Source organism: Pecten maximus, chromosome 12 (genome assembly GCF_902652985.1).
Source record: "Pecten maximus chromosome 12, xPecMax1.1, whole genome shotgun sequence".
NCBI classification, from domain to species: domain Eukaryota; kingdom Metazoa; phylum Mollusca; class Bivalvia; order Pectinida; family Pectinidae; genus Pecten; species Pecten maximus.
Genome location: NC_047026.1, coordinates 20,650,050 through 20,674,919, shown reverse-complemented (window position 1 = coordinate 20,674,919; position 24,870 = coordinate 20,650,050). Strand labels below are relative to the sequence as shown.

The window sequence follows — 24,870 nt, the reverse complement described above, 5'->3', positions numbered from 1 at the left end:
TGTACAAACAAATACGTTTCCTTGGAGACACTTGATAAAGTACAATATATGTACAAAGATAAACGTTTCCACGGAGACCCTTGATAAAGTACAATATATGTACAAAAGATATAGGTTTCCATTGGGGACCCTTGATAAAGTACAAGGACAGTAAGACCAGGCGTTCCGTGACCAAAGCTAGAATATTTTATGTCCGCTAAAATAAATCTGTTCGTAGTATCAATTAAAAATAAAAACGAAGCCACAATTATATTGTAAATCATTGTTTTATTTGTAGTGAGAAGCACATCTGGCAAAATAGAAGGTGAACATGGAAATGGAGGAAAATAAGGTAAAACGTTGTAGACAGTCACACGATAAGACAGGAGGAGGCCTTATTTCGATATATTATTTCTGAACACAAATAATGCTCATCTTAAAACAAAATATTTCATACAAACTGGTTTAACTAATGTACATAGTGTTTTCAAGAAAGGATTTGTCATCCAAAAAGTAGATAAGGTATTGAACAGACTGATGAAACAATAACTATCTAGCACTATATTTACACAATAATAACATTGTCACGCCTGGCTGAACGATCATCAGTCCAATGGAACCGTTCTGATCACATCGTTATGTTTTCTAATGTATTGCATATATATCCCTGAGGTAACACAACTATTGACAGTGTTTTGGCTTCTAATACCCACTTCTTCAAAACTTACATTGTTTTATCGCTTTCATGATAACATGAGTTCAAAGCACACTGTCTCCATATTTCAATGTAAATAGAATATCATTTGACGAATTAAAGTCATCATAACGTCACTTAAAGTTTCCATCACATCTATTAAGTTAATACACATGTACAACTGACTCTCGTCCGCACTTGTATCATTGTCCATACGAGAGAGCGTCATGACATCACTCCATACTATATGCATTCTGTAACAACAGTTACGTAATATCAAACATCACAATTACGTCATAAAATAGTTCTACTGAATCCATCTTCCTTTCATGAATGAGTGAATGTAAACACGTGGTTTGAAAATGCAAATGGAAGGCTCATGCATACTGCATATGCACATTTCGGTATATTTCTCTGAACATCTTGTAAGCACGTGGCTATTCGTTTTCCTCACTCTCTGATTCAGACGCCCCCTCGTGGTAGTCGGTGACATTAATGTCGTCTTGGTGCTGCCCTTCGCTATCATCTTGAGTTTCGTCGTCATCACTCTTTATTCTCTTGAATTTTGTTCGTCTGTTTTGGAACCATACTTTCACCTACAAATCAGACAGGAAAATGTTTAGTGTGATCGATATCTGCATTACACATTTATGAATATTAATTCATTATACGAATTTGGCAAAACTGTAGCCTCTTTAAAAAAAAATCTGCTTTAATTTAAAAACAAAGAATATTGACATAAGAACGAAATATTAATTCAAACTCAAAAAAGATTAAACGTGGGCATAATATAAACAAAAACATAGATTCGTATGGAGACTCCTGAAAATGTACAAGGAGGATAAGACCAGGTGTTTTGGAAGAGTAAGCGTATTCTGCCTCATCGGCGACACCCAATTTATCAATTGTGACCCATATTTCCATATTTACGATGTTTTCAGCATGCCTTGTTTAATAGTTGTTTAATGGTGTTGAAATAACGAAAAAAAAAAAAAATTGTAAAACATGTCACAAAAGAAAACGTTTTCTTATATAACTGTTCGGATATACCACCCTAATTACGTGCGAGATAATCAATCATAATCATAAAAGAACTTCGCTTGTTAGTTTTAATGAGGTATTAGATTTTCATTCTCTACTTAGCTTTATATATCATTTAGTTTAATATGACTTCATTATGGTAACTGCAATATGGTTTATTTGTGTATGTTTGCGTTCTTTTATATATAACAGTACCTTGCGCATAATCATCTTTCTAAATGGTACCAGACGAGCGTTACCCGCTGTGTCATGAATTACTTTAATTTATTTTACTACCATTGTATAGCTAAAAAAGCAAAACGTATTCATCATATCAAATATTATGACATTTTAACCAAAACTTTTGACAGTTATTACTGTTGATAAATGTGCAACGGAGTTCTGAGACAGATCATCCGAATGGCATTTGAAATTAATAATATTCTTTAAGAATCAAACATCGTTTAAATGGAAATTTGTATAAGAAAATTATGATAAAGTTGAACTGAGAGACTTTGTTCTCGACTCAATTAATTATCACAAAATAATTATTGAAAAATAAATGACGCGTATTTGCTGAAATAGAGTATACTCAATGTCTTTGAACTTCTTTTGACTTTTAACGAGGTTCATAAACATGCTTTTGAAAAATAAAGTATTAGTTGAAATCTGTCAAATAAAAAGCAATCACATCAATTCTATTGATATCTCAGAGAAATTCGATATTTGTTAGTTAATCCACCAAAACATGTCGTCCTCCTTTTTCTAATCAGCAGACAATTTTCTTGCTTTAATATGACCATCAAAGGCTGAAAGACGACCATATACCTTGGCAGTCTTTGTACACGAATGCTGTGTCTGGGGTGGCGGTGTCGGAGGTGTGAGAGTTGCTCTGACACTCTCCGAAGACTAATTACGGTCATGTTGAAAGGTCTCCGAAATCCTAAGAGGTTTTTCAAACTTAATAAAGCAGTTTTTGGCATTCATTAAGCATAAAAACATGAGACGTGAGTTTAACTATTAGAAATTTATATGAATTGACAATTTGTCGAATTACCACTAAAGACCCGGAGGTGCAAATCGTAGTGTTTGCATTACGAGAACCAGTGTGTTCACAGGGAAGCTAGGACAATAGAAACGACCCAGAGATTAAATACTCTTATGCAATGTCATAACCTCTCTCTGATAATTTGAGTAGATCGGAACTGATATCAAACGATTAATAGTGGCACAGTAGTAAAATAGTTCTGGAAAAAAAGTAGATTAAAATTCCTGTAGTTTCAATGAACACCTCTTACGAGCAAACCGCTTTGTAAAAGTATTAGACATTAATTTGGGTGCCATATATCCGACCTATTACGTTTATGTTATTCTCATCGCTATCATCAAAGTGTTGCATTCTCCCTAGACCATGGTTATATATACAAGGAATAATGAGAACCTAATAAAACCTGAACAAATGTAATGTAATTAGTGCCTAGACTGTCCGACAGTTTAATTCTCAAAATAAATATTCAGTGCTACGCCTATCCTGCAATAAACTGAATAATCAGAGCCTATTTATATACGTGTTTTTTTTTATTTACTGTTTATTTTCGTTCCAATGATACCAGCTGTTTCTTTTTCCTGATTTGCAGCACATCCTTCGGAACCGATTATGTTCGTTTGACAGACTAAAGGCGATCTATTGTTGCTTTGTAGTATAATTGATGGAAATCCTAAGCAACAAACATGCCATTATCTTTGTGTGGAATACGCAAAAGCTATGATAAGCTACATTACATTTTTATCCAAACAACCATGATGTACTTTACTATTCCATGAAGTCAACCTGAAGGAACCTCTCTAATATACCAAAGAAAGGACATCGACAATTTGTGAGTAATAAAAATTCCATGAACAACTGGTATCATCTTTCACCAAAACGAGAACAGTGACAATAGAATGTCTTGTTTGTGTATTAAATGTTGATTGTTATATTCAATTGGAATCTTAAATTTTCGCAAATTTGCACTTGATGAAATTGAAATTATCTTTAAAACGACCGTGTCGTGTGAAAGGTGGGACGTGGATCGTTGTTTCTATGATGTACGAGGTAATATGATAGCTCAGTGTCTGTTGATCCATCTAGTTCGTACCGACACGTGTTTTAGTACCAAAATCCTATCGCGCTGCCGGACAAACAACCCCTGCCGTCAGAATAATGCCAAATTAAATGGATTAGGGCCCGATTGTAATAAAATTTGTGGCATATTATCAAAGTTATTGAAATATGATTTTCAGGTTATTCGGACTTTGGAATAGTGTCTCTGTGGTATCCATGCTCCGGGCGAGAATGACACCCTTTAAATCTGTTGGAATCCAGCAGTTTTAAAGATTACGTTCTTAGGCAGGGTAATAACTTCTTCTAAAATTAGCCTATTAATGTTATAAATGGTGAAAGGAGCGACATATTTTTTATCATAGACACAGCATTTCAACCGGTAGGACTCGACTTATTTATCATCTATCATGCGAGTAATGAGACACCTCTCAACGGGAAAGTGTGCGATTTAGGGAGAGTTTAAATCTAATGTCATATAATATATATTATATATCCTACATGGATAGCTGGAAGCCGGTCTTGTTTATGCTCATGAATACGAAATGCATGACAAGATCTTATTTAGTCCAAGTGCGAAAATATGAATATCTAAAGGCAAAGATTATGATGAAAATGTCTATATATTCAAACAAAAATGAAAAATATTTTTAATATAACTGATGATTTTTAAGTAACATCCCACTGTGAATATAAGAATCATACTCAACAGGCGCCCATGGGTCTTTCTAATTCTGTTTGGAATTTGATAAAACGTTTAAATGGTATTGATTATATAAAAACTATATTAAAGGTAAATTTAAAACATGTTTATAACAACACACATGTTACAAGTCAATAGACACTCGGTAAACCATATGTTGATTCCACCTATGAATGATAACTGTTTAAGTATATTTCTAAATCGTAGACATAGCATCTATATAAAATATTTAAAATATGAATACTTCGATATTATTATTACCGATATATAAATGCAAAACGTATGTTTAACAATCATTTATTGCATTATCAGTCTCGAGAAAAAGGATGATTTCAACAGGAAATTGCAAATATTACGAAGCGTTTTAATTTTATTTAAATACTCATGTACCAACAATAAAATTATACAAGTTTAGAATTGAAAAAATTAGAATTTTTTCGTTTCCTATTTTGATTTTGATAAGTTTGATATATCGATCTTTTTCGTTATAAATAGATATATATATATAATGTTATTTTAGCTGTAAGTTGATAGATATATGTATTTGACTTCCTAGCTTTATAAATGTACTCAATATTTAGAAAGCATATAAATATCAAGAAAATATGCAATATGTTACGTTGAATTTTATTAATAGGTACAATTTACATAGTAATGAATTATCTTATTAATATACCGTACGGCAAATTATAATAACTTATCTCACAAAATAGAGATGTCCTTTCTGCTGTCATATGAAGCCGACCGCTCTTGTTTAATAAGTAAATTATGCAAATTATGAAGATGTGAACATTGACTTCATGAATATACATTTAATCATCTTTGTAAGAAACCACATGTCGACAAGTAAGTATAAACGTTGTTTAATTGTCTAACCGTATTAAATCTTCTGCAGTTTAAATGCAAATTGACATTAATCTTGTTTTCATTTTCATTTTCCATCGCTATATCACAGACGTAATTATTTTTTTTTTTTTTTTTGATTTGTGGTATATGATTATCATTAACAGATAAATTAATTAGACCTTTACTTTTATATCAATTAATGTAATATTTTTGTAGAATATTAAACAATTATATAGGTTATTCTGTTAATGGAAGTATTATTACAAACAATTTGTAAAAAGAAACCAGAGTGCACATCAATTAGCGTACCAGGATGCAATTAACATAACATACTTGTTACAGAAGTAAACATGTTTACGTTATTAAATAGCTGTGACAATCCTAGGCATGTATTGTATTATATATATTGTTATCGTGGTAGTATGAGCCATTAGTATGATAAACTTTTATCAGACAAATGGATTTATTAACGTACGTATATTTTTGCCTGGCTTGAGATATTGCACAAGTTTTAGACGTAAACATATTAATTATGTTAATACCAGATAAATATTTAGATTTTAACACAGTCGTCATGTAAAATATAATATGCATACGGTAAACTGAGTAAAACGTCACAAACATGTCTTGCTGATGTGCAAGTATATGTTATATTCATCTGAACAGATTTAAATTTACATACTGCTTATCCTTTATAACGTTTGAATGAATTTCCCGAAAAAAAAATTAATCCGAAAAGATGAGGGTTTTATGAAAAATTGTACCTACACTTAAAGGTTTGTTGTGCTAACAGGGTACACATATATTACTTAGTGACCCAGCGTAGTGTTTAACCTGATAAAAAATCCTTGAGGCCCATTTTTGAATAATAACAAACAAAAACTAACACTTAATGACTCTTGTTCAATCAAGATACCCATCGTCATAGTGACAGAACTCTTCTAATTATTTGCATAGTACGGCTGAGCTTCATCATTATTTGTGACATATTAGGGCGTACAAACCAAACTAGGAGATTGGTTATCACAACAAGACATCAGCTCTTTCCTTCTGCAAAAACACTAACCTCTGAACCATTTGAATGACAGGACGTCATTGTCTGACGACCATGCCCACCTGTAGGAATATTTAGCAGGATCTGTCTCACCTGTGTGTGACAAATTACCTGCTTCGAGGACACACCTTGTTGTTTTGTCAATCACTCAACGTGTATATTGATAATTTAAAATGACATTTATATGTGCTATATTGACATGCTTATTAGTCATTATTCTGTATTAGCTTGATAATATTTGCGACTTGTGAAGATAATCCCATGCCAAAGTTGATTCATCATGGCACTGGTGAAGTGTTATTAATGATTAGCATTAATTATCAAGGTATCCACCCAGCATAGTAATATTGAGATGACAGAACTGTGTGTAACACAATCGCGGAGGTATATTGTTTTCGTGTCAAAAGTCAAATTTGTAAAAGACTCAAATGGCATTTTGCTGTTCATTTTATGAAAATAGTATTGTTATAGTCAACGTAAAGGTTTTACAGTAGGAAGGAAAAATACACTGCATTTTTCCATTACATTGCACATTTCGTAAGCTTAATGAATTCTCGAATGCGTCTAATTAGGCTGTATGGCAGTTCGTCAGCGACCTCTGATCAAGATTACCCTGATTTCTGTGGAGTCATTTGAACGTTTGTTTCGGATGTCATTGATCCGTGGTGTAGTTAGACATTGAGAGCCTACCACTTATTTGTCATGAGCTCTCAGAAAAAAATCTATTATAGACTATTTTAACACGCTTATCTATGTATCAAACACCACTTCGTAAGCACGGATCTAATTTAATTACCGGGCTATTTGTTTCTTTCTCTGGTACCACGTTACATAACACAAGGACGGGTGCTTCTAAGACTCTCGGTGCAATGAGTATAAATTCAAATAAGTTCAATTACCTCTATTTGGTTTCACACGGTTAGATAAATTACTTTTCTAAAGAACTACATTCATCAGGCAATTTGGTGTTAAACAGAACAGTTTTGCTTTCGTACCCTTGTTTGTCTTAGTTACCTGGGGGTACTCTTGGGGACAGTCTTTTAAACTGACCAAAGCTAAGTTCAAAGTACATTGAACTAAATGTAATTGATCATAATATATTTATCTCTATCGAATGTATCGATTGCTTCTCTACTTTACTATCCTTTATTTGATGGAGAACTTTTGAGAATTGAAGAGTAAAGGTTTAACATTTAAACTGTTTTATTCGGGTTTATTTAATTACTGTTATTGTTTGTATTGTGGTTTATCTTGTAAGCTGTATTCCGAAACTTTTGGGCTTATTCACCTCTTCTTTTTTAAGGGTCTCCATGCAAATATGTATATTGTTAATATCATATCATCGTTTGTTGTTGTTGTTGTTGTTGTTGTTGTTGTTGTTGTTGTTGTTGTTGTTGTCAAAAGCCTATATCTAACTTTGTGTCTTTATATATGTTATATGACATATTTACAAACATATAGTTCTAGGTTTCGAAATATATCGTTTGTTAATTTCTTTTAAATATAATATTCAAAAGTGCTTGATTTCTTTAGATTAAGTTTTAAATATAGCAGCCAGGCAGTCAAAATGGTTATTGAGCCATATAGGACTGACACATCGTGTTCAATCTTTCATTAGCAATGAAATGATAAAGACTGCGGGGAACAATTTTGAACTGTTGTTCGCCCAGTCAACCCCGTTGCCTGCTCTATTAGCAGCTTTTCTAAACATGATAAAGTAATTTCAGGCGAAAAATGTTCATATTAAGAGCACAAAGGAACCGTGGATGGATGATACGGTGGGCTGATGTTCGCGACACAGAAGGATTCTCAGATTGTGACTAAAATAGCTGACGTTTGGGACGGAAATGTTGTAGGAATTTATAAGGAATGTTATGAAATTATGAACAAGAATATTAAGTTTATTTATTGCATCCTTACACATGTATAACATCCAGATGTTTTGATAGATCATTGTTTGTCTGGTTCGGCCCCAAATTTCTCTAATTGTCGATTGACCGTAAAAAAAGTACAAAAACAAAACAACAAATATTTGGATATCATATCTACATTCACAACCCCAAATTGAGCATGATGCTTATTAATAATGGTATGTAATTAAGGAATTTCAATGGATCGTATAAGATTAAGCATTGGTTTAGGAATTGCTATTTTAATCTTTTGTAAGGTAATCTAGCTACATATCGAGCAATATACGTGTGTCCTTACATCATGTATTTCTTTTCATCATATCTCAATATTGATTATCAAACCACGGAGACCGGAAGTATAGGACGAATCGTGTGATACGGAAACACAATATGATTTCGTAGGGTGAGTATCCGTTTGAGGTATCATGGTTGAATATTTGCTACACTTTAAATAATAAACAGCGATGGCTGTCGATCCATTGATTTTAATTGTAAAAAAGATCATGTATTTGTGTAAAAGGCTCCCTTATGAGCGGTGAGTGTACATACTGCTTTATCGAGAACTCGTTATTATGGACCTGCAGTGAAAATGGCAATTTTCGGTGTGCTGGAGACAATTTACTCTGAATATGACACATTATAAAACGCAGGTTAAGTTTACCGTTCTACTCTTTCTGGTGTGAAGTCATTATCAAACCAGCTACAAGAGTACATAAGGTGTACTTTATTTTTGATTTGCGTTTAATTTTTCTCCAAATTAATGAAGAATGAGTCAGGAGTAATGCCAGTTAATTTTATGTTCATTATTATAATAAGCGGTTTTGGCGTGATAATATCATTTTGATTTTAATTCATTTTGATATATTTATTTATTATTTTTATTATTATTTTACCCATACTTTTGCAACGTATAAGTCATATATAGCATTTTACACCTCATCAGGGCAAGGCATATGCTCAAATTAATCCATGGACAAAATAGGAAATGGGAACAAAGACGCTATGTTGTTTACATAGATTGCAAAGCAAATGAGTAAAAAACAACTAAAGTACAAACACAGTACTTTTAAATTGAACCAGCAGGTCATGTAAGTGCTAATGAAAAATTTCTGAGTCACACCACAGATTTCAAACATTTGAAAAAATAGCAATAGTAAACATACAAAAAAAGTATCCCTTCGTTAGGAAAGTTTCGTGCGTAATTCATTTATGAATTTCACACGAATCGGATCATGTACTTACGTGAAGATGCGTTCCCTTTTAATATGAAAATGACTATATGTTTATTTTAAGGAAAATATGTTTTCGTTTTACTCTGTCGCATATATCATTCCCTTCTTCAAATACCCTTTTAACATTAAGCAGTAGTTCTTTCTTCAGCTTCTAATGTCATAAAGAATACTGACTATACGAAATTGCATCCTCACCTGAGTTTCTGTCAGTCCCAATTTGGCTGCCAGATCTTTCCTTTCTTGTCCAACCACATAATGATTCTTCTCAAATGCGTGTTCTAATTTCAGAAGCTGCGAAGGTGAAAATGCTGTCCTGATGCGTTTGGGTTTTCGGTAAGGATGAAAGTAAAAGCTTGGATCTTGATGACCTAAACAAAGAAATTATATATATATATATATATATATAGTGATAATAATAATAAAAAACACAAACCAGAAAATCACAAGCGCTTTCAAATGCTTTGAGAGCAAGCTCTTCAGGTGTAATCACACCTACTAAACAAATTAACTAAACTAAGGTGATTACACCTGAAGAGCTTGCTCTCAAAGCATGTGAAAGCGCTTATTATTATTATTACTATATATATATATATTCCAATGGCATGTTTAACGTTTCTCTAATAGAAAGCGAAAGTTGAAATTATGATAAAGGTCATATTTGCAATGATGAAATATGACAATTGCTGTATATTAAGTCAAACAGTATGTATAGTGTATTGATTTCAAATACACAGATTACCATTTAAAATGCTATTTAACAACATTATCTACAAAACTGGTCACAATTATCATTCCTTTTGTGTATTGAAAGGGTAATTAGAGTGCGTTTTATTAATATATAGATTAATTGGTAATACTAAAGTAACAAAAAACGTTGACTTCTTTTTTAAAAGTCATATTCAATAGTTATTGACATTACCATAATTGTCATCACTCATACACATCATGTTTCTTTTGTTTACAGCGCTCGATTGATTTAGTTTTTATTTTGGCGTGTTTGTGAGAACGCCCTCCATCATACTTAGTCTGATATTGGTGTAGTGGTTTGCCGAAGACCGCTCGAATCACATTTATTTGCGAAACTGGAAACAGGTTATAGTCCTGTATTACTTTAATAATCGTCGTTATTCGAAATAAATCACAATAATTCTAATTAAATGATATTTCGATTTTGTATAATATCAACATTTGTATGGTTTATATCACCAGAAATATGACTCTTTTCTAAAGATAGCAGCTTTATACAACAGGCTTCCTTAACGTGAGTTTTACCCTGCCCGAAACATTAACTAAATGGGTCGAAGGAATGTAATGATTGTAAAGTTCGATGTGTAGCATTTGCACGCATAATTTTACATTCTAAAGTTAGACAGAATGGAAGGAAAGCATTGATTAAGAGTGTTTTACGGTCGAGAACTAGAAATTTAAAAGGTGAAGTGTAATACGATTGTTGAACGGGTGCATCTTAACGCACATTTCGAATAATAAGAATTCAGCTTTGAAAGGGAACAAATAATGACCGGGGTTCATGATTGCAATATATTTTTGTGTTTTCATCAGTTTGGAATTGTATTGGAAATGGCTGTTCACCGAGCGCGCGTTCGGTCTACTGTAGTATGCGGTAGGCGAGCACTGATCACACCGTAATAGTCCGGGAACGGATAGGGTTTCCTCGTCTAAACTTATCTACAATCGGTGAAGCCATATATTTCCCCAAACCTAATGAACGTCACAAAGTCTTATTGGCTAACATCTAAAAGAAAGATAATGGTTTCCCGTGAATCCCCTCCCCACGTATTACTTCTAGCTAATTATCCCCTCATCTTAGTATAAGGTTTACACCAGTAAGTCACAATTACCGCGCTCTCTCCCTAACATATAACTCTTACTCCCGAAATTAGCATTGTCACTCTGGACAAATATACTCTAAACGTACGGTCAAATAAGGAAATATAGCAAAGATAATCACACGTTTTACTCACAAATAGACAATGGAAGGGTACTTATGATTCTGAGTCATTTAAAAGTAAGGTTTCCTATGTGGTGAGAAATCTGCTAAGCATGTGGAACACGCAAGCAGTAGAAACTATGCAATTTGTGAAGAATATTGTATTGTTATGGAAAATACTAAATGGCCGTAAAATTGGATGACAATGACACGCTAGACAGATTATACAAAAACTTTTTTTTATTTTTTTTTTTTATTTTTTTTATTCCGTGGGAAATTCTTATTTTGTTTGACAAAGTCAGTTTTATTTTTGTCTTTATATAAGTATATACAATTTGTTGCAAGACGTAGATACGAAGAAGAATAAACTTTATTGATTTAATTAAAAGTTGTATAAACTTTTCACCTGATAACTATTTAACAAGATATTTTACAAAAACATCAATAAGCTAGTTCAATCCGCCTTCTCGTAAATAATTTAATACATACATACCATACATAATTATATTCTTCAGATATATCGACTAAATTATACTATGTTCATATTTTGCCTTTGTGTTATCAATATTATTTCGATATTCTTTGTTGTGTTGGTTTATCAGGATTCACCTATTTGTGTTCTGTAACAGCTTCACAATTTTCTTAACAAGCTGTATCAAGCTGTTTGTTATTTATTACGTCTGCTTGACACTGTTAGCGCACTTCAAACACACTTTGCTTTAATCAATTGATCATTAAAGTAAGCATTATATTTTTAATCACAGTTTGCCGCTATTGAGAACACAATGCAATGTTAAATATATTTTTCTTAATTTGTTGCCGTTATCGCTCCCTTCCAAGTTATTAGTATTAATTACAAAGCCATTTCATTGTTAGCTCTGTCAGCACCAGCGGGGCATGCCTTCTAATAGCTAAAAGATATTAACTTGGGTTCACAAGAAAGATCGATGATTAAATTAAATGCTATGCATATCAATTAACCACACAGTCAAATAGGTGCTTATCAGGAACAATTAATTGTCAGATGTTATTCGCAAGACGAACTATTGATTTAATTAGTTCTGTAACACAACAATTAAATAAACCATTGTTTACATATAAACTATTCTATTCTGAGGGTTCGTGATCTTTTCAAAATTCAATATATTTTACTTCTGGTATATGGATTGAAAAAACAAATATAATTTCAAATTCTAACTAAAGATAGAAATAAAAAAATTATCGAACATATATTTTATGATTTATATATTTAAGATGAATATTGATATTACTATTATCAACAATTAAGATATTTGAACGATAATAATAGCGATCAATGTAAAACTGTTTAACGAAGTTCATCTACATATATTTGTTTTTATTTCCTTATCAACACTAACACAAAGCAACTATCATTAGACTAATAAAAACAAGTATACCCAACATTTCCCTTTTATAAGAAAGTGTATTTATTCTGTTTTTAACTAAAAAATATCCGAACTATGCTACCCTTTCAGAAGGCACCATAGAACGTTATTAAATCCGTATTATGAGTTTCCAATGATAGTGTCCCTGTTTCCGGCTGATAAATATGAGCTCTTAGAGTCAAACTTTTTTTCAAATATAAACATAAAGTATTGTTTTCGTATCTGTGTATTAACTCGTTTTCTTTCCAAATAGAAGAACATTGAGTTGTTGATATGCATTCCTATCTGACAAATAATTTCAAATTTAAAATAATCATTTTCATATTCTACATTTTTAATTGTTTTTGTCTTATATTTATCTTCATTTTAGCTAGCAACGAAAATTGTATTTGTTGCAGATTTCAAATATAGACTAAAGATTATATATATTTGTTTTTAAATAGTACAATTATGTTATATCATATAAAAAGAAAGAAATTGCTCTTATTAAGTTTTCACAAATATAATGAACCAAAATACATTGGAGGAGAACTCCAGCACTAAAGATGTTCTTTACTTAAGTAAAGCAGGATTAGGATTTTATAATCTATGTTGAATGCTTTATCGAGTTTTTGGTGATGATGAAAATGAAAATAGATTGGATGCAATATTTTATTTTCCAATTTAAATGTACTTTGTTTCTGATCACAGACCAAAAATTTGGACAAATTAACCAGTGTTATCAACTGATAGTTTGTACTTAGAGAGTAAAAGTCTTCCTCAAGGTTAACAAGTGTTTTTCTATACACCACATAGTTTTATGGTCTATTTATCCCTTTGCCCTTTCCGCAAATGCAGAGATGTTTTTGTCTTAGCGAAAAAATTGTCAATCTTTCCTCGAACAATAGATATTTAGCTCTCTGTAATAGGTTACTGAGTATTTGCCCATATACTACAGAACCTATTCGTTCATTGTGACTCCTTTGCCCTTTGGAGAAGTACGGGAAAGGAAACTCGGGAATTGTGTAAGAATCGTTTTAAATTAGGAAAAATCAAGCACTTTTCCTTAAACAGGGTTAATAAGTTTTTGACCATGTAACATTTGTTCTTATTGATTTCCGATTAATCTTTGCTCTTTCCGGTTTTCTAAAGAATAAATGTTGTTTGTGGTGGTGAAAATGTCAAACATTCTTCCTTCTCATGTCTTTTATTTATTTCTTGAGTAGAATTACTAAGTATTTGTCCATTTTGTATCTGGGTCTAATTTCTGGGAGATCTTTTGCCCTTTTGCATTGTTAGAAAGTTAGTGGAGGTTAGGCGAGGCAGCAAGTACACATTTGTTAGGTCATGTTTGTTCTCTAGTCTTGAATCAACATTGTTGAAGATTAAGCGCAAATAATATTGACCTTGTTGTATTTAGCGTTCTAAGATTTACTTTGGTCTTTGAAGACATTCATAGAAATTAGTACAGGTCATGAAATTAGTATGGCTGAATTTCTGTGAATCTTTTGTGAATGGTTCCTTCCCACAATTTTGTTAATCATTGATTTACCTTTAACCTCCATTTGAAAATCAAACTTCCGATAAATGGACTTATGCCCTCATTTACGAGAGATGAATTGGTTTGTCACTAATAAGAGTGTGCGTTGCTGGCAATCAGGTACTGGGTAGTGGAGGGGCTTATTGATGAGTGTCACAATACCCTTGGCAAACGGTGAACGCCCAGTCTTTGTACAAACCCTTATCATTTCAAGTTTTTAAATCTTACGAAACAGCTCTCAACAAATATATTTCTTTAAAACTTTTTTCTTTAATCATTGAAATTTGGATCAAATTGGACAAGTACTTGCCAGGACGCGATGTGCCAATGAATACAGGGGTGTCAAAAGGGATTTTGAAACATGGCTCGTCCAACCTTTCATAAAAAATATCTCAAGACATTTTCAATAAAGAATATAAGAATATGAGATATGGGAAAATTGCACTTTTGAAATGTCAATTGAAATTGCTGGCATCATTTCGAAGAATTGTTGATAAGTACATGTGACACTTTCTGGTAAGTTCTGACACAGGACCTCACTGACACAGAGTATCGTATAACACAAACTCATAGAAATTTATATAGTATAAACGATTCTTATTGACATGATTTATAAAGAACACTCTATAATTCACGTCTAAATTGCTGTTTGTTACTGAAATGTGCATATCAAAAATTTGTGGAGAGAAAAAACAAAATCTGAGAGATAAATATCATATCAACAAACATTCTCATTCCAAATGATGTACTTTATGTTTTGTCATTTTGCCATTTTGTTTATAAAACTTTACTCAAGCGAATGAGATTCACCTTCCCTTTTCATCATGTTCTTTAAGTGATATCGATAACCGATAGCATTAAGATAGGATTACTGACGGATCCGAATATGTAATTTACAATCTGTACAAATACCAGGTTATAGCCCGCGTTTTCTTTAATGTAGTTTATCAAGCATTACTCGTACTTTTTTGATACATTGTGTGTCTTTTTGTACATTCTTGTCACCACAAGTCTGTGTCCCTGATAGTTTTTATTTAGTGATATGGTCAAAGCACTTTATTTCCAGGTAAACAACTGAAGTAAATGATATAAACATTGTTGGTAAGATATTTTATTGAATTATTTGGCTATTGAACCTCCCAACGAAGACTCAGACATTTATCTTATACGTCTTTTGTAATACCACGTCATAAAACTTGATGAATTTATATACAAAAATCTTTTGCAGTGAATCTAAATTCTTTAGATACTCTGACACATATTCATGTAAATAAAGGATTGTCAATCATAGTTGCGGTATTGGGAGCAGCTTCTGCGTGTTCGTACTAAACAGAATGGCGTTATGTGAGGTGCTGGATTTAACCCGACACAGCTCACAAAAATAATCAACGCTACAGACACAATGACAAGAAGCTGTGAAGAGTTCTTGTGTGGGTTGAAAACAATCAGGGACACAGGAATGTTGTCTTTAACAAATGATTAAAGATTTTTAGAAAAAAAAACAATTAAACTGACAATTGATATTTAATGACTGTACGGTTAGTGATTTCGTTGATACTTTATAAAGCGACCAATGTTCTGTTGCCTGTTATACATAATTAGACAAAAGAAGACCAACCTTGCTACCAGAGGTCACCCCTTATCACACACTGTATAAAAACTAGCTGCATAAGTCATTCTTCCTACCTGGTTTTGACACACTTAGCTTTCACGTGCCCGTAAGCTTAAACGTAGTTTCAAAACGTTCAAGTTTATTGTTATCGCGATGCTTTCTACACATTGGTCAAAAGTTTAATCAATTTTCCTCTCAGATATAAAATAGAAGATAACATGCGTTCATACCCAGTGCAGTATATATCAATAAACACATTCTTTAAAAGTCCATGATGACGAATTAAGCTGGCCATGAATTCAGTTTCTTTGAACAAAGTCTCCTTAATTAATTCTCGTTTTCGCTAGTTTGACAGGCTCGCGTCCTGGTTAGGATAATTAATTTTGTCTTTGTGCTCAAGCTACTGGAACAAAAATAACAATATGTTTAGTTTAATGGCCTACCCACACCGACTAGTCGTATCTAGTTGCAAAAACTAGCACCGGTAACAGATGCGTCGCCATGTTTCCTTTCAGACACAATATTGTTCCAAGATGTGTGATTTCAAAGCACGAGGTCAAATAAATAAATATGACAAGAAAGAATGTACGCTTAAAGTGTCATTGGAATAGGACATTTCTAAACGTGTCAAGTAAATGAAACGGAACATGCATTTAGAATGACAATAAATACAAATGTTATTGCTACAAATTTCAATCCAGAAATAAATTATTTTCTAAACCTAAATAAAAACGAATTGAAGGATAAATATATTTTAGGTGAATTTGTTTTGAGATGTAACCAATAAAACCCCATGCGTTCTTCCTTGTAGCCAACAAACGTTATATTATAACATCATAGCTTGTTTCATAGTTGTTGAAAATAGCTTTGATAAGTTTTAAACAAATATCGCAACATCTCTAGCTACGTCATAATTTCGTCAAAAATGTACTTTAACTGTTTATTTTTTTTTATATGCATGTGGTTGTTCATCCAAATAATTAACATAGTGTCCGTGTAAAGTGGGTACGTCAAAGATTAAGATAAGTCATATCATGCTGTTGCAAAAACAAATCTGACCCAGGCTATTGTTGTAAAACAAGGGTGATTTGTATAAAGTGTGCCCTATATAGACATTCCACACTATTTGTGAACAATAAAGTGATCTCTACGTTACTTTATTTGGTTTACAAATTCAGCAGTGTTTTCTTTTAATGTAACAAAACTGAATAGCTGTAATTCATTCCATTCTTATTAACAGGTTTAATCAAATGAAAAATACGTGATGTAGAAGATAATCCGCCATATATATAACTGTCAATTTTATATTCTGATCATGTGAATGGTAAAACAACTATATATTCTAGATTCCGGTAACTCTTGAAAACAAAACAATTATTGTTAAACTATTTCCACCTTAATGCACAACAAATTAAGCTGATACTTGCGTGTTCACGCTAAATCAATTCTTTAGGTCAATATCTACTGCGATAAGCATGCTTAATGAATTCTCAAATTTCATGGAAAATCATAATTGAAAAATCAAGGCCTGTTATCAGGTAAAGTATGTGTGTTCCTCGTCAATTCTGTTATGTTCTTACTCTTCTCCTTAACAGAAAATGATCATAATAACATTGTTTTTACATCGTTTGTTCGGTTCTCTGTACGGTAGTTCGTTTCCATGGCGACGTGAAATCTACGCTCTAGAATTTGATATTATAATCATCTAGCTCAGCTATTGGCCTGTCTGCGTGACTGTACTATTTCACAAATTACTCTATAACGAGAAATTGGCAAAGACCACGCCCACAATATTTCTTCGGTGTCCACAGTGACAATATCTGTCCATGACAAGCACTCTATGTTTTTAGGGTTCTTCAATAACTGCCTACAGTATATAAGAGATTCAAAAGCAAGTTACATGTAAGTTGTGTATGGTACGAATATTTGGTACGGGACATTGTATTTGTGGATTTTTTTTATGTTATAGGGAAAACTATATTTTTGTGCTTTAAAAAAACTTTTTGTATGTTATACTAGTAAACTGTATTGTATATTATTGTGCAAATGTCTGTTACGGGTAATAAGGTAAAAAAAAAACTTCTTGTTGATACAAGTAAATCAAATCATGAAAATTGCTATTCATTGTTACAAGTAAAGTTGCTATTACATTATATTCCGAAAATTGGTAGCATACATTATAGATTGAAAAAATTATAACATGAATTTGGGAAAAACTACATAATTTTTTTACATAAAACTAAATTAAAACATGTCTATACTACGAAAGTTCACCAATGTTAATAGCATAATTGCAAATATAGTTCATTAACATTGAAGCAAAAGCAAATGCTTAAAAAAGCATAAGGAATATGTTTTATTTCGTTATTGAATAATATATAACACTTAACTTATACATTTGACAAAAAATATCAAGTAAGCATTTTAGTTTAGTAATTATTCCCTATGAATTCGATAAGAACGACAGAACAAGTACAGAAAATCCTATAAGTAGAACGGGATTTAACTAGAAACTGACAAGACCTGACTGACATATTAAATATACGTTCTCTACAGGAGAGTGGAAACGGGGTGAAACATATCCTCCTGTGCTCAAGTACAGTCAGACGTCTCATTTCAGATATTTTCAGGTTTCACGTAAAACGTGTGGGGCTTCACGCTACACTCCCCTCGTCTCCTAAACACTATACTTGGCGATGCAATCAAAAACGCATTGCCACTAGTGTTAGCAGCAATAAAACCCATTGGGACATTCACGGTGTTATGTGTGTGAGTTTATCGATGAGGTGTTCCAACAAAAGCCACCACAGTGTTGTCCATAGAAAATCACAACCACTGTAAAATCAACCTTATTGGTATGCCAATCTTTGACAAAGCACCCGATACCTATGTTTAGTGGTGTTTAAGTCGGCTCCATCTTTGCCTTTCCCACGAGGGGATACATCGCTGGTCATTAATCCCCGGGATAGAGCCAAGAGTTATAATTATCATGTCATTCCGTATATGACAAATTAGCCAAATACCCATAAAGTTTAAATACATAAGTACAGTTCCTAGCTTAAATGTTAAAGACGTATCCAGGTGGACGGTAAATGTATTTGTATAATATGTAGTTAAACTTTACTTAACAGTAACATCATCGTGTGTTTTCTAGTGTCGGTAACAGAAAGGACATTTTTCAAGCCATAAGTGTAAACATAAGAGGGTATTTTATCAAAAACAGAAAACATAAATTTTGAAAAACGAGGTATAATTTCTTGAAATGGGATATAAATTATGTGTATTAAACACGATGTGAATGGAGGGACATCAACATTATTTACACCTAAACAACAATTTGTTTTTGTAATACATTTGTCTTATTCCTATAAATGTCCCCTAATTGTCTATTTGTGTTTGACAGCCCTGTATTTCAAAAGTCTATTTGATAAATTCAAATCTAAACTTAAATCAACTCTTTGTGCTGTATGTTAATTTGTAAACAAAATGCTTTTTTACCTGAAGACGTACCTACCAGCGCTGATTAGGTATCAGGTAGTCAGTAAGTATTTGAGTATATTTACTTAACACACGACAGGAACCTCCATAGTACTTACTTGACTATCAACTGTGGTTTTAATCAAATAGTGGAGGTCATGCGCTAAAGGAAATGTAATTTATAATAATTTCAAAATAGGATTAAATGATCCCAATAATAGAACATGGACACTGTTCAGATTTTACTTTTAAACTGCCCTATTCACACTGAAAATGAAATATTTTTAATAAAACGATTTCCCTTTCAAATGGGAAATTCAATAGTTTTAGTTGTTATTTTATGATTTTATAATACAAATACGTTTTCTAATTAAGACTTCACTCAAAGTAAAAACATGAACTTTCTATGTGGACCTCTCAAACAAAAAAATAAGTACAATAGGTGACACTTTCGGTGTAAGTTGAATTGTCCACATCATTAAATTCAATTTGTATTATCTTTATCAAGAACACTTGTCATGTACATATAATTAACTCTCGAACTCTATCAACCTCTCATTGTTTAAATGCACTGTGTATCTCCGCCAAACCACGCCCCTCTCCCGGGGGAGCGTTTATCTGGGAATGTGGTTCAGCGTACTAGTCACGCATGGCTGACTTTCCTCGTTTGATCATTTGCTAATTAAAACTTTAAGTAAGAACTGGTCTGATCCATTCCTGATTATCTTAGTTTGGGCAATGAAATGTAAACCCCTGAGCAGACAACACGTCACGGTAAAATGATACACAGAGGCTTCCTTTCTGACGAGGAACTGTGAAATCACAGCGAGCAATCCCCGGGGACCAATAACACCATCAACGCCTTGTTAACGGGTTAACAGGAGGCCAAACGCTTGGCAGATCAATCAAAGATATTATGACCCCAAAATGAATCTCCATACTCTGTTGCAGAATTATTATATATAATTATATGTCATAAATTTCAATAAATGTCTAAATTTCTCTAAATGAATACTTATTTGATTACAATGTACGTATAATGTATCAATGTTGAATTCGTATTTTTTAGGCCTTGGTCTCTACTTCATTTTTATGTATCAAACAAATCATATGATATACAAAATGTTTAATGATATATTCATGATTAGTACCTGGTGGAATTAAACTTTAATAGCAGGTTATAACCCTTTCCGTTATCTATTAAAGTCTTATTAAAATTTATATTTACATTATTAATAGTCTCACAATAATATTATATAGTTTGTTTTCAATACAATTCGTAATATTTCATTCTGTGTTTATTATGCAATTTAATGGACATGGGAATGTGTTTTATTTTGCAGAGTATCAAAATAAAAACAGAAATTTCTTTAAAACCTTTTTTTTTTTAAATCGATATCGAAAACTTTTATTCAACTAGGTTGTAAAGAAATCTCACTTTAGTGCAACATCGCACACAAATATATTAATATTTAATATGAGTGATTGCATGCACACCATATCAATCCTTGTTTAATACATATATTCCAATCATACATGGATCTGTTTAATTTACATTAACTAAATTGAATCAAGACTAACTCAATTATTCACCCCACGAAATCAATAAAACATTATTTACTGAAGGAATTGATCAAAAACCAAAATATTACGGTCAGGTTATTTACAATTTCCGTCACCATATATTTACAGATACACTGGAATAATACATTGACGTATAGCAAATTTATGATAAAGAGATAGAATAACTGGACTAAAGTAGACTAGAATATGCAAATATCAACTGCTAAAAGACAGTATTTCTGCATATCAAGCTTTAATTTATATTTCATGTTTTTAATTTTCGATTTCTGTAAACTGACAATAAAATTCTATTTAATAATTTTATGTGTAAATCAATAAGAATATATTTTACAATGACATTGCCGTTTACGTTTTATTTTCGATATCATATTATTAGCATTACATCAAAAATATGCTATTTAGGGTACAATCATACTGTTTTAGGAAGCATATTCAATTTACAATATTTTGTGTAAAGCATTTACGTCGGAATGTTGTTTCTTGGGTGGTAAGAACATTTTAAATTTCCATTTGTTACAGATGTCGAAACACTGGTGTTTTCTCACCAAGAAATAATCTAAACTACCAAGCATGGTGTCAGAACAAATTAACACACATTGTGCTCATTCTTATTGTGTTACAAAAATGATATATTTGTTTATTCTGTTTGGCAGTTTAAAAATACTGAATGTCAGTGCATCAGATAGAGTAACATTCGTTAGCAATGCAGCTTATTTATGCCACCGTCTTTCTTAAAAATAATTCGTTGTATATCAACCAGAGGAATAACTTCATATATAAAAATAAAACCCATGAATGCAATAAAAAAATTAAATTAAATTGCTACTTGATAAATAAAAAAGGAATAATTTGTCAAACTTGTAGTATGTACTTATAACACTCCATTGTTTGATGAACATGTGTGTGAGTGTAGTTGTAAAATCCATATCCAAGAAAAAGAAAAAAAGAAATAATCACACATGAGAAAATGTATTTAATTATTGTTAACGATAAAGGGTGTTTTGTATGGTTAATTTCAGTTTACTTGCTTCTAAACATGAGATAGTTTTGTATGGAATAATGACAATAAATTTGGCCGTGTTTATTGAATAATGAAAATGGATTTCAACCCCGGAAATACGGGTCATGGATAGTAATTTTATAATGTGTGTCTCCCGTAAATACCATACGCACGACATTTTGGTGTTTAGAATTGGCGATGACCAAGAACAAACGTCTGAACATATGATATATTTGAAGTAGTGCTCCGCCAGAGATCACGACAGAATTTAAGAAAGGTTTCTTTATAGAATCACCCAATGATTTGCTGCTTAATTGACATAATTTACCTAATACTTCTGTTAATATGGTCAATTTACCCCAAGCCTCATAAAACCAGAATAAAACAGTACTGGCGTTTTACCATATTAAAAACTTCTTCAAAATTACTAATAGTCGATATATGATAATTGGTCGGTGTCATACACAGTGATATATGGATCTCCAGGTGATTACACTCTTGTATCCACAGGTAATTATCGCAAGCTACCCTAGGGTGAACTGCCGGCCGGAGAAATCAAGGTTCCTAAATATGAAGATTAATGGACCTAAAAGCACTGTCAATGACTTTTTATGAAAAAAAACATGTTGAACCCAACTTTTAAAAAATATAGACATGATATTGTGGGAGTCGCGTCAGGAAATCATGAGGATAGTGGTCCTACGGTGTTCAATTGTTCAGATAATGTCGGCGTCATCATAAACAACATGCTGGCGAAGGCAGACATTTTGGTATAAATATAATCATAAGGTTAAATGGTCTTCGTTCAGATTCGTTTGAAAACTAAACTGTCAAAACATTTAAATAATAAATAAGTATTTCTTATAATTGACAACAACATGGTTTTAATATAAGATTGAAAAGTATTTGCAATATTCTTCGTGAATGTCACATATGGGAAATTGTTATTATATCAGATAGGTATTCATTACAATAAGTGTAAATTTTAATTGATGATAAGTGTTCATTCAATCAAATTATGGGTAAAACTAATATAACCAATACGAGTTTTTTTCCCTTATCAAAACTTAAAATGATGGAATCATGTAAATATAACAGGAAAATAACACATTGTAAGTGGTAAAAACGATTTAAATGTAACACAAAAATAATAAATAGTATAATTAATAAAACACAAATACAAATCTATTTTATTCGACGACCAAAATATGAAAGATAAAAAGCAAAGCGAAAGAAAATGAATAGAAAGAAATTAAGAAAATATTGATATTACAAAATGCAAAATTTAGTCAATATTCATTTATATAAATCATATTTCTTTCTTCAATTATCATCATAAAATTTCACAGGTGTCACAAGAATTTTAATGCCATTTCCAGTGAAATGATTTGATGGAAATCGAAATCGATAATCTAGAAGACTTGATTATTAAACAAATATTGACGATATTTTATATATGTTAGTATTAAAAGGTAAACATTACAGAACTTGAACAATACTTTTTTAAATCCATATATTTAAGTACTTACCGAACGGAAGACCAAACAGTCCCTGGGGATGTCGTGCCAACATCCAGGGGTACATGTTTGTGGGATCTCGGCTAGCACCTAAAAGTCCAGGATAAAAAGGATGAAGTGAAGGGCCTGTTGGAGGCGGAAGTGTCCGACCCAGGGACGTTACCCCCGGGGCCATGGTATTCTGAAACGCCCATGCTGCAGACCTTTGTAACGTTAGCAAATCATTGGGATTTAGTTGAGATTGTTCAGCTAACAACAAGTTTCGCACGTGAGGAGGCAATGCCGGGTGTAATGGGGGGATCCTACCCGCTATCAGAGCAGCATCCGGAGGAGAGGATGTGAGCCCAGAAGAGATAGAACTTGCAATGCTGTGTTGGGGTTCGATACCCGAGGTGGTGCGACTGTCTTTGTGAATCAAAGAATCTATAGAAAATCCATTCGAAGCGTGTTTCGGAACAGGTAAAATCGGCTTCATGTTCACTTTCCTGCTTCCAAGTAATATTGTCACAAGTTCTGCCCAAATAATATCATAGAGTTAATTATGTCCTGTAAAACTCATCCAATGATTTTAGGAGAATATATTATAATGTCAATACCAGATATGTTTCGAAAGTCATTATTCATATATTTCGCCCGTAGCTTTCTTTCATAAAACAAAAAAATACAGTATAAATGTTGTGATATTTTTTCCTGTGATGAATGTCGTTCCTATGTCAACAACAGAAAATGTCTACCTTCAAATAAGCAGATTCACTTTTGCTGTACTGACTGCACTTGCTCTGACGAGCGATCCTAACTGGCCAGTGGAATTGCTTTCGATCATTTTCTTGAGCTCGTTTCCTCTGGTGAATAGGCTTCTGGTCGGCGACAGCGATTGGCCAGTTAATGCTCTGTCGTCTGCGGGGGTCATTTAACCCGCTAGGTGGCAGCACGTTATAATTATGGACGGGATCGATGTTCTAAGCAGCATGATGTATCAAATGTCACCTGATGATGTCTTTCTTGTTTTTAACAAAATTCTTTTTCGTTGCTCAACTCAGATAATCCCAAGTTTACCACTTGAATACAAACCGTATGTTGCCAGATATATATAAATGTATTCTGTTGAAACGATCGATGTACTAAAAAGATTTAAAATCTGTCATTGTCATTCAAATTATAGGGGTTGTGACTACAATAAGTTAAACTACAGTGTTGTGAATGGAGGCAGCCCTCACTACATTGCGATAACGTAGTTTATTTTGTCCAAAATTTGATGAACAAGCTGA

General features: G+C 32.5%; 1 protein-coding gene across 1 annotated transcript; it reads right to left on the bottom strand.

The window, feature by feature from the left end:
- Window positions 1-256: 256 nt before the first annotated feature.
- On the bottom strand, window positions 257-24,471 carry LOC117340027 (homeobox protein EMX2-like). Its single transcript, XM_033901776.1, has 3 exons — window positions 23,615-24,471; window positions 9,735-9,907; window positions 257-1,269 (listed from the first exon to the last, which is right to left on the bottom strand). Exons 1-3 carry the CDS (start codon window positions 24,075-24,077, stop codon window positions 1,111-1,113), a joined length of 795 nt encoding a protein of 264 aa, XP_033757667.1. The 5' UTR covers window positions 24,078-24,471; the 3' UTR covers window positions 257-1,110.
- Window positions 24,472-24,870: the final 399 nt, after the last annotated feature.

Excerpts from the sequence above, each read along its gene's own strand:
- LOC117340027 (XM_033901776.1), bottom strand. The coding sequence starts at position 24,077 with ATGAAGCCGATTTTACCTGTTCCGAAACACGCTTCGAATGGATTTTCT. Across the intron at positions 9,908-23,614 it reads ACTGTTTGGTCTTCCGTTCG|GTCATCAAGATCCAAGCTTT; the intron begins GTAAGTACTTAA and ends TTCTTTGTTTAG. Across the intron at positions 1,270-9,734 it reads TGGGACTGACAGAAACTCAG|GTGAAAGTATGGTTCCAAAA; the intron begins GTGAGGATGCAA and ends TCTGATTTGTAG.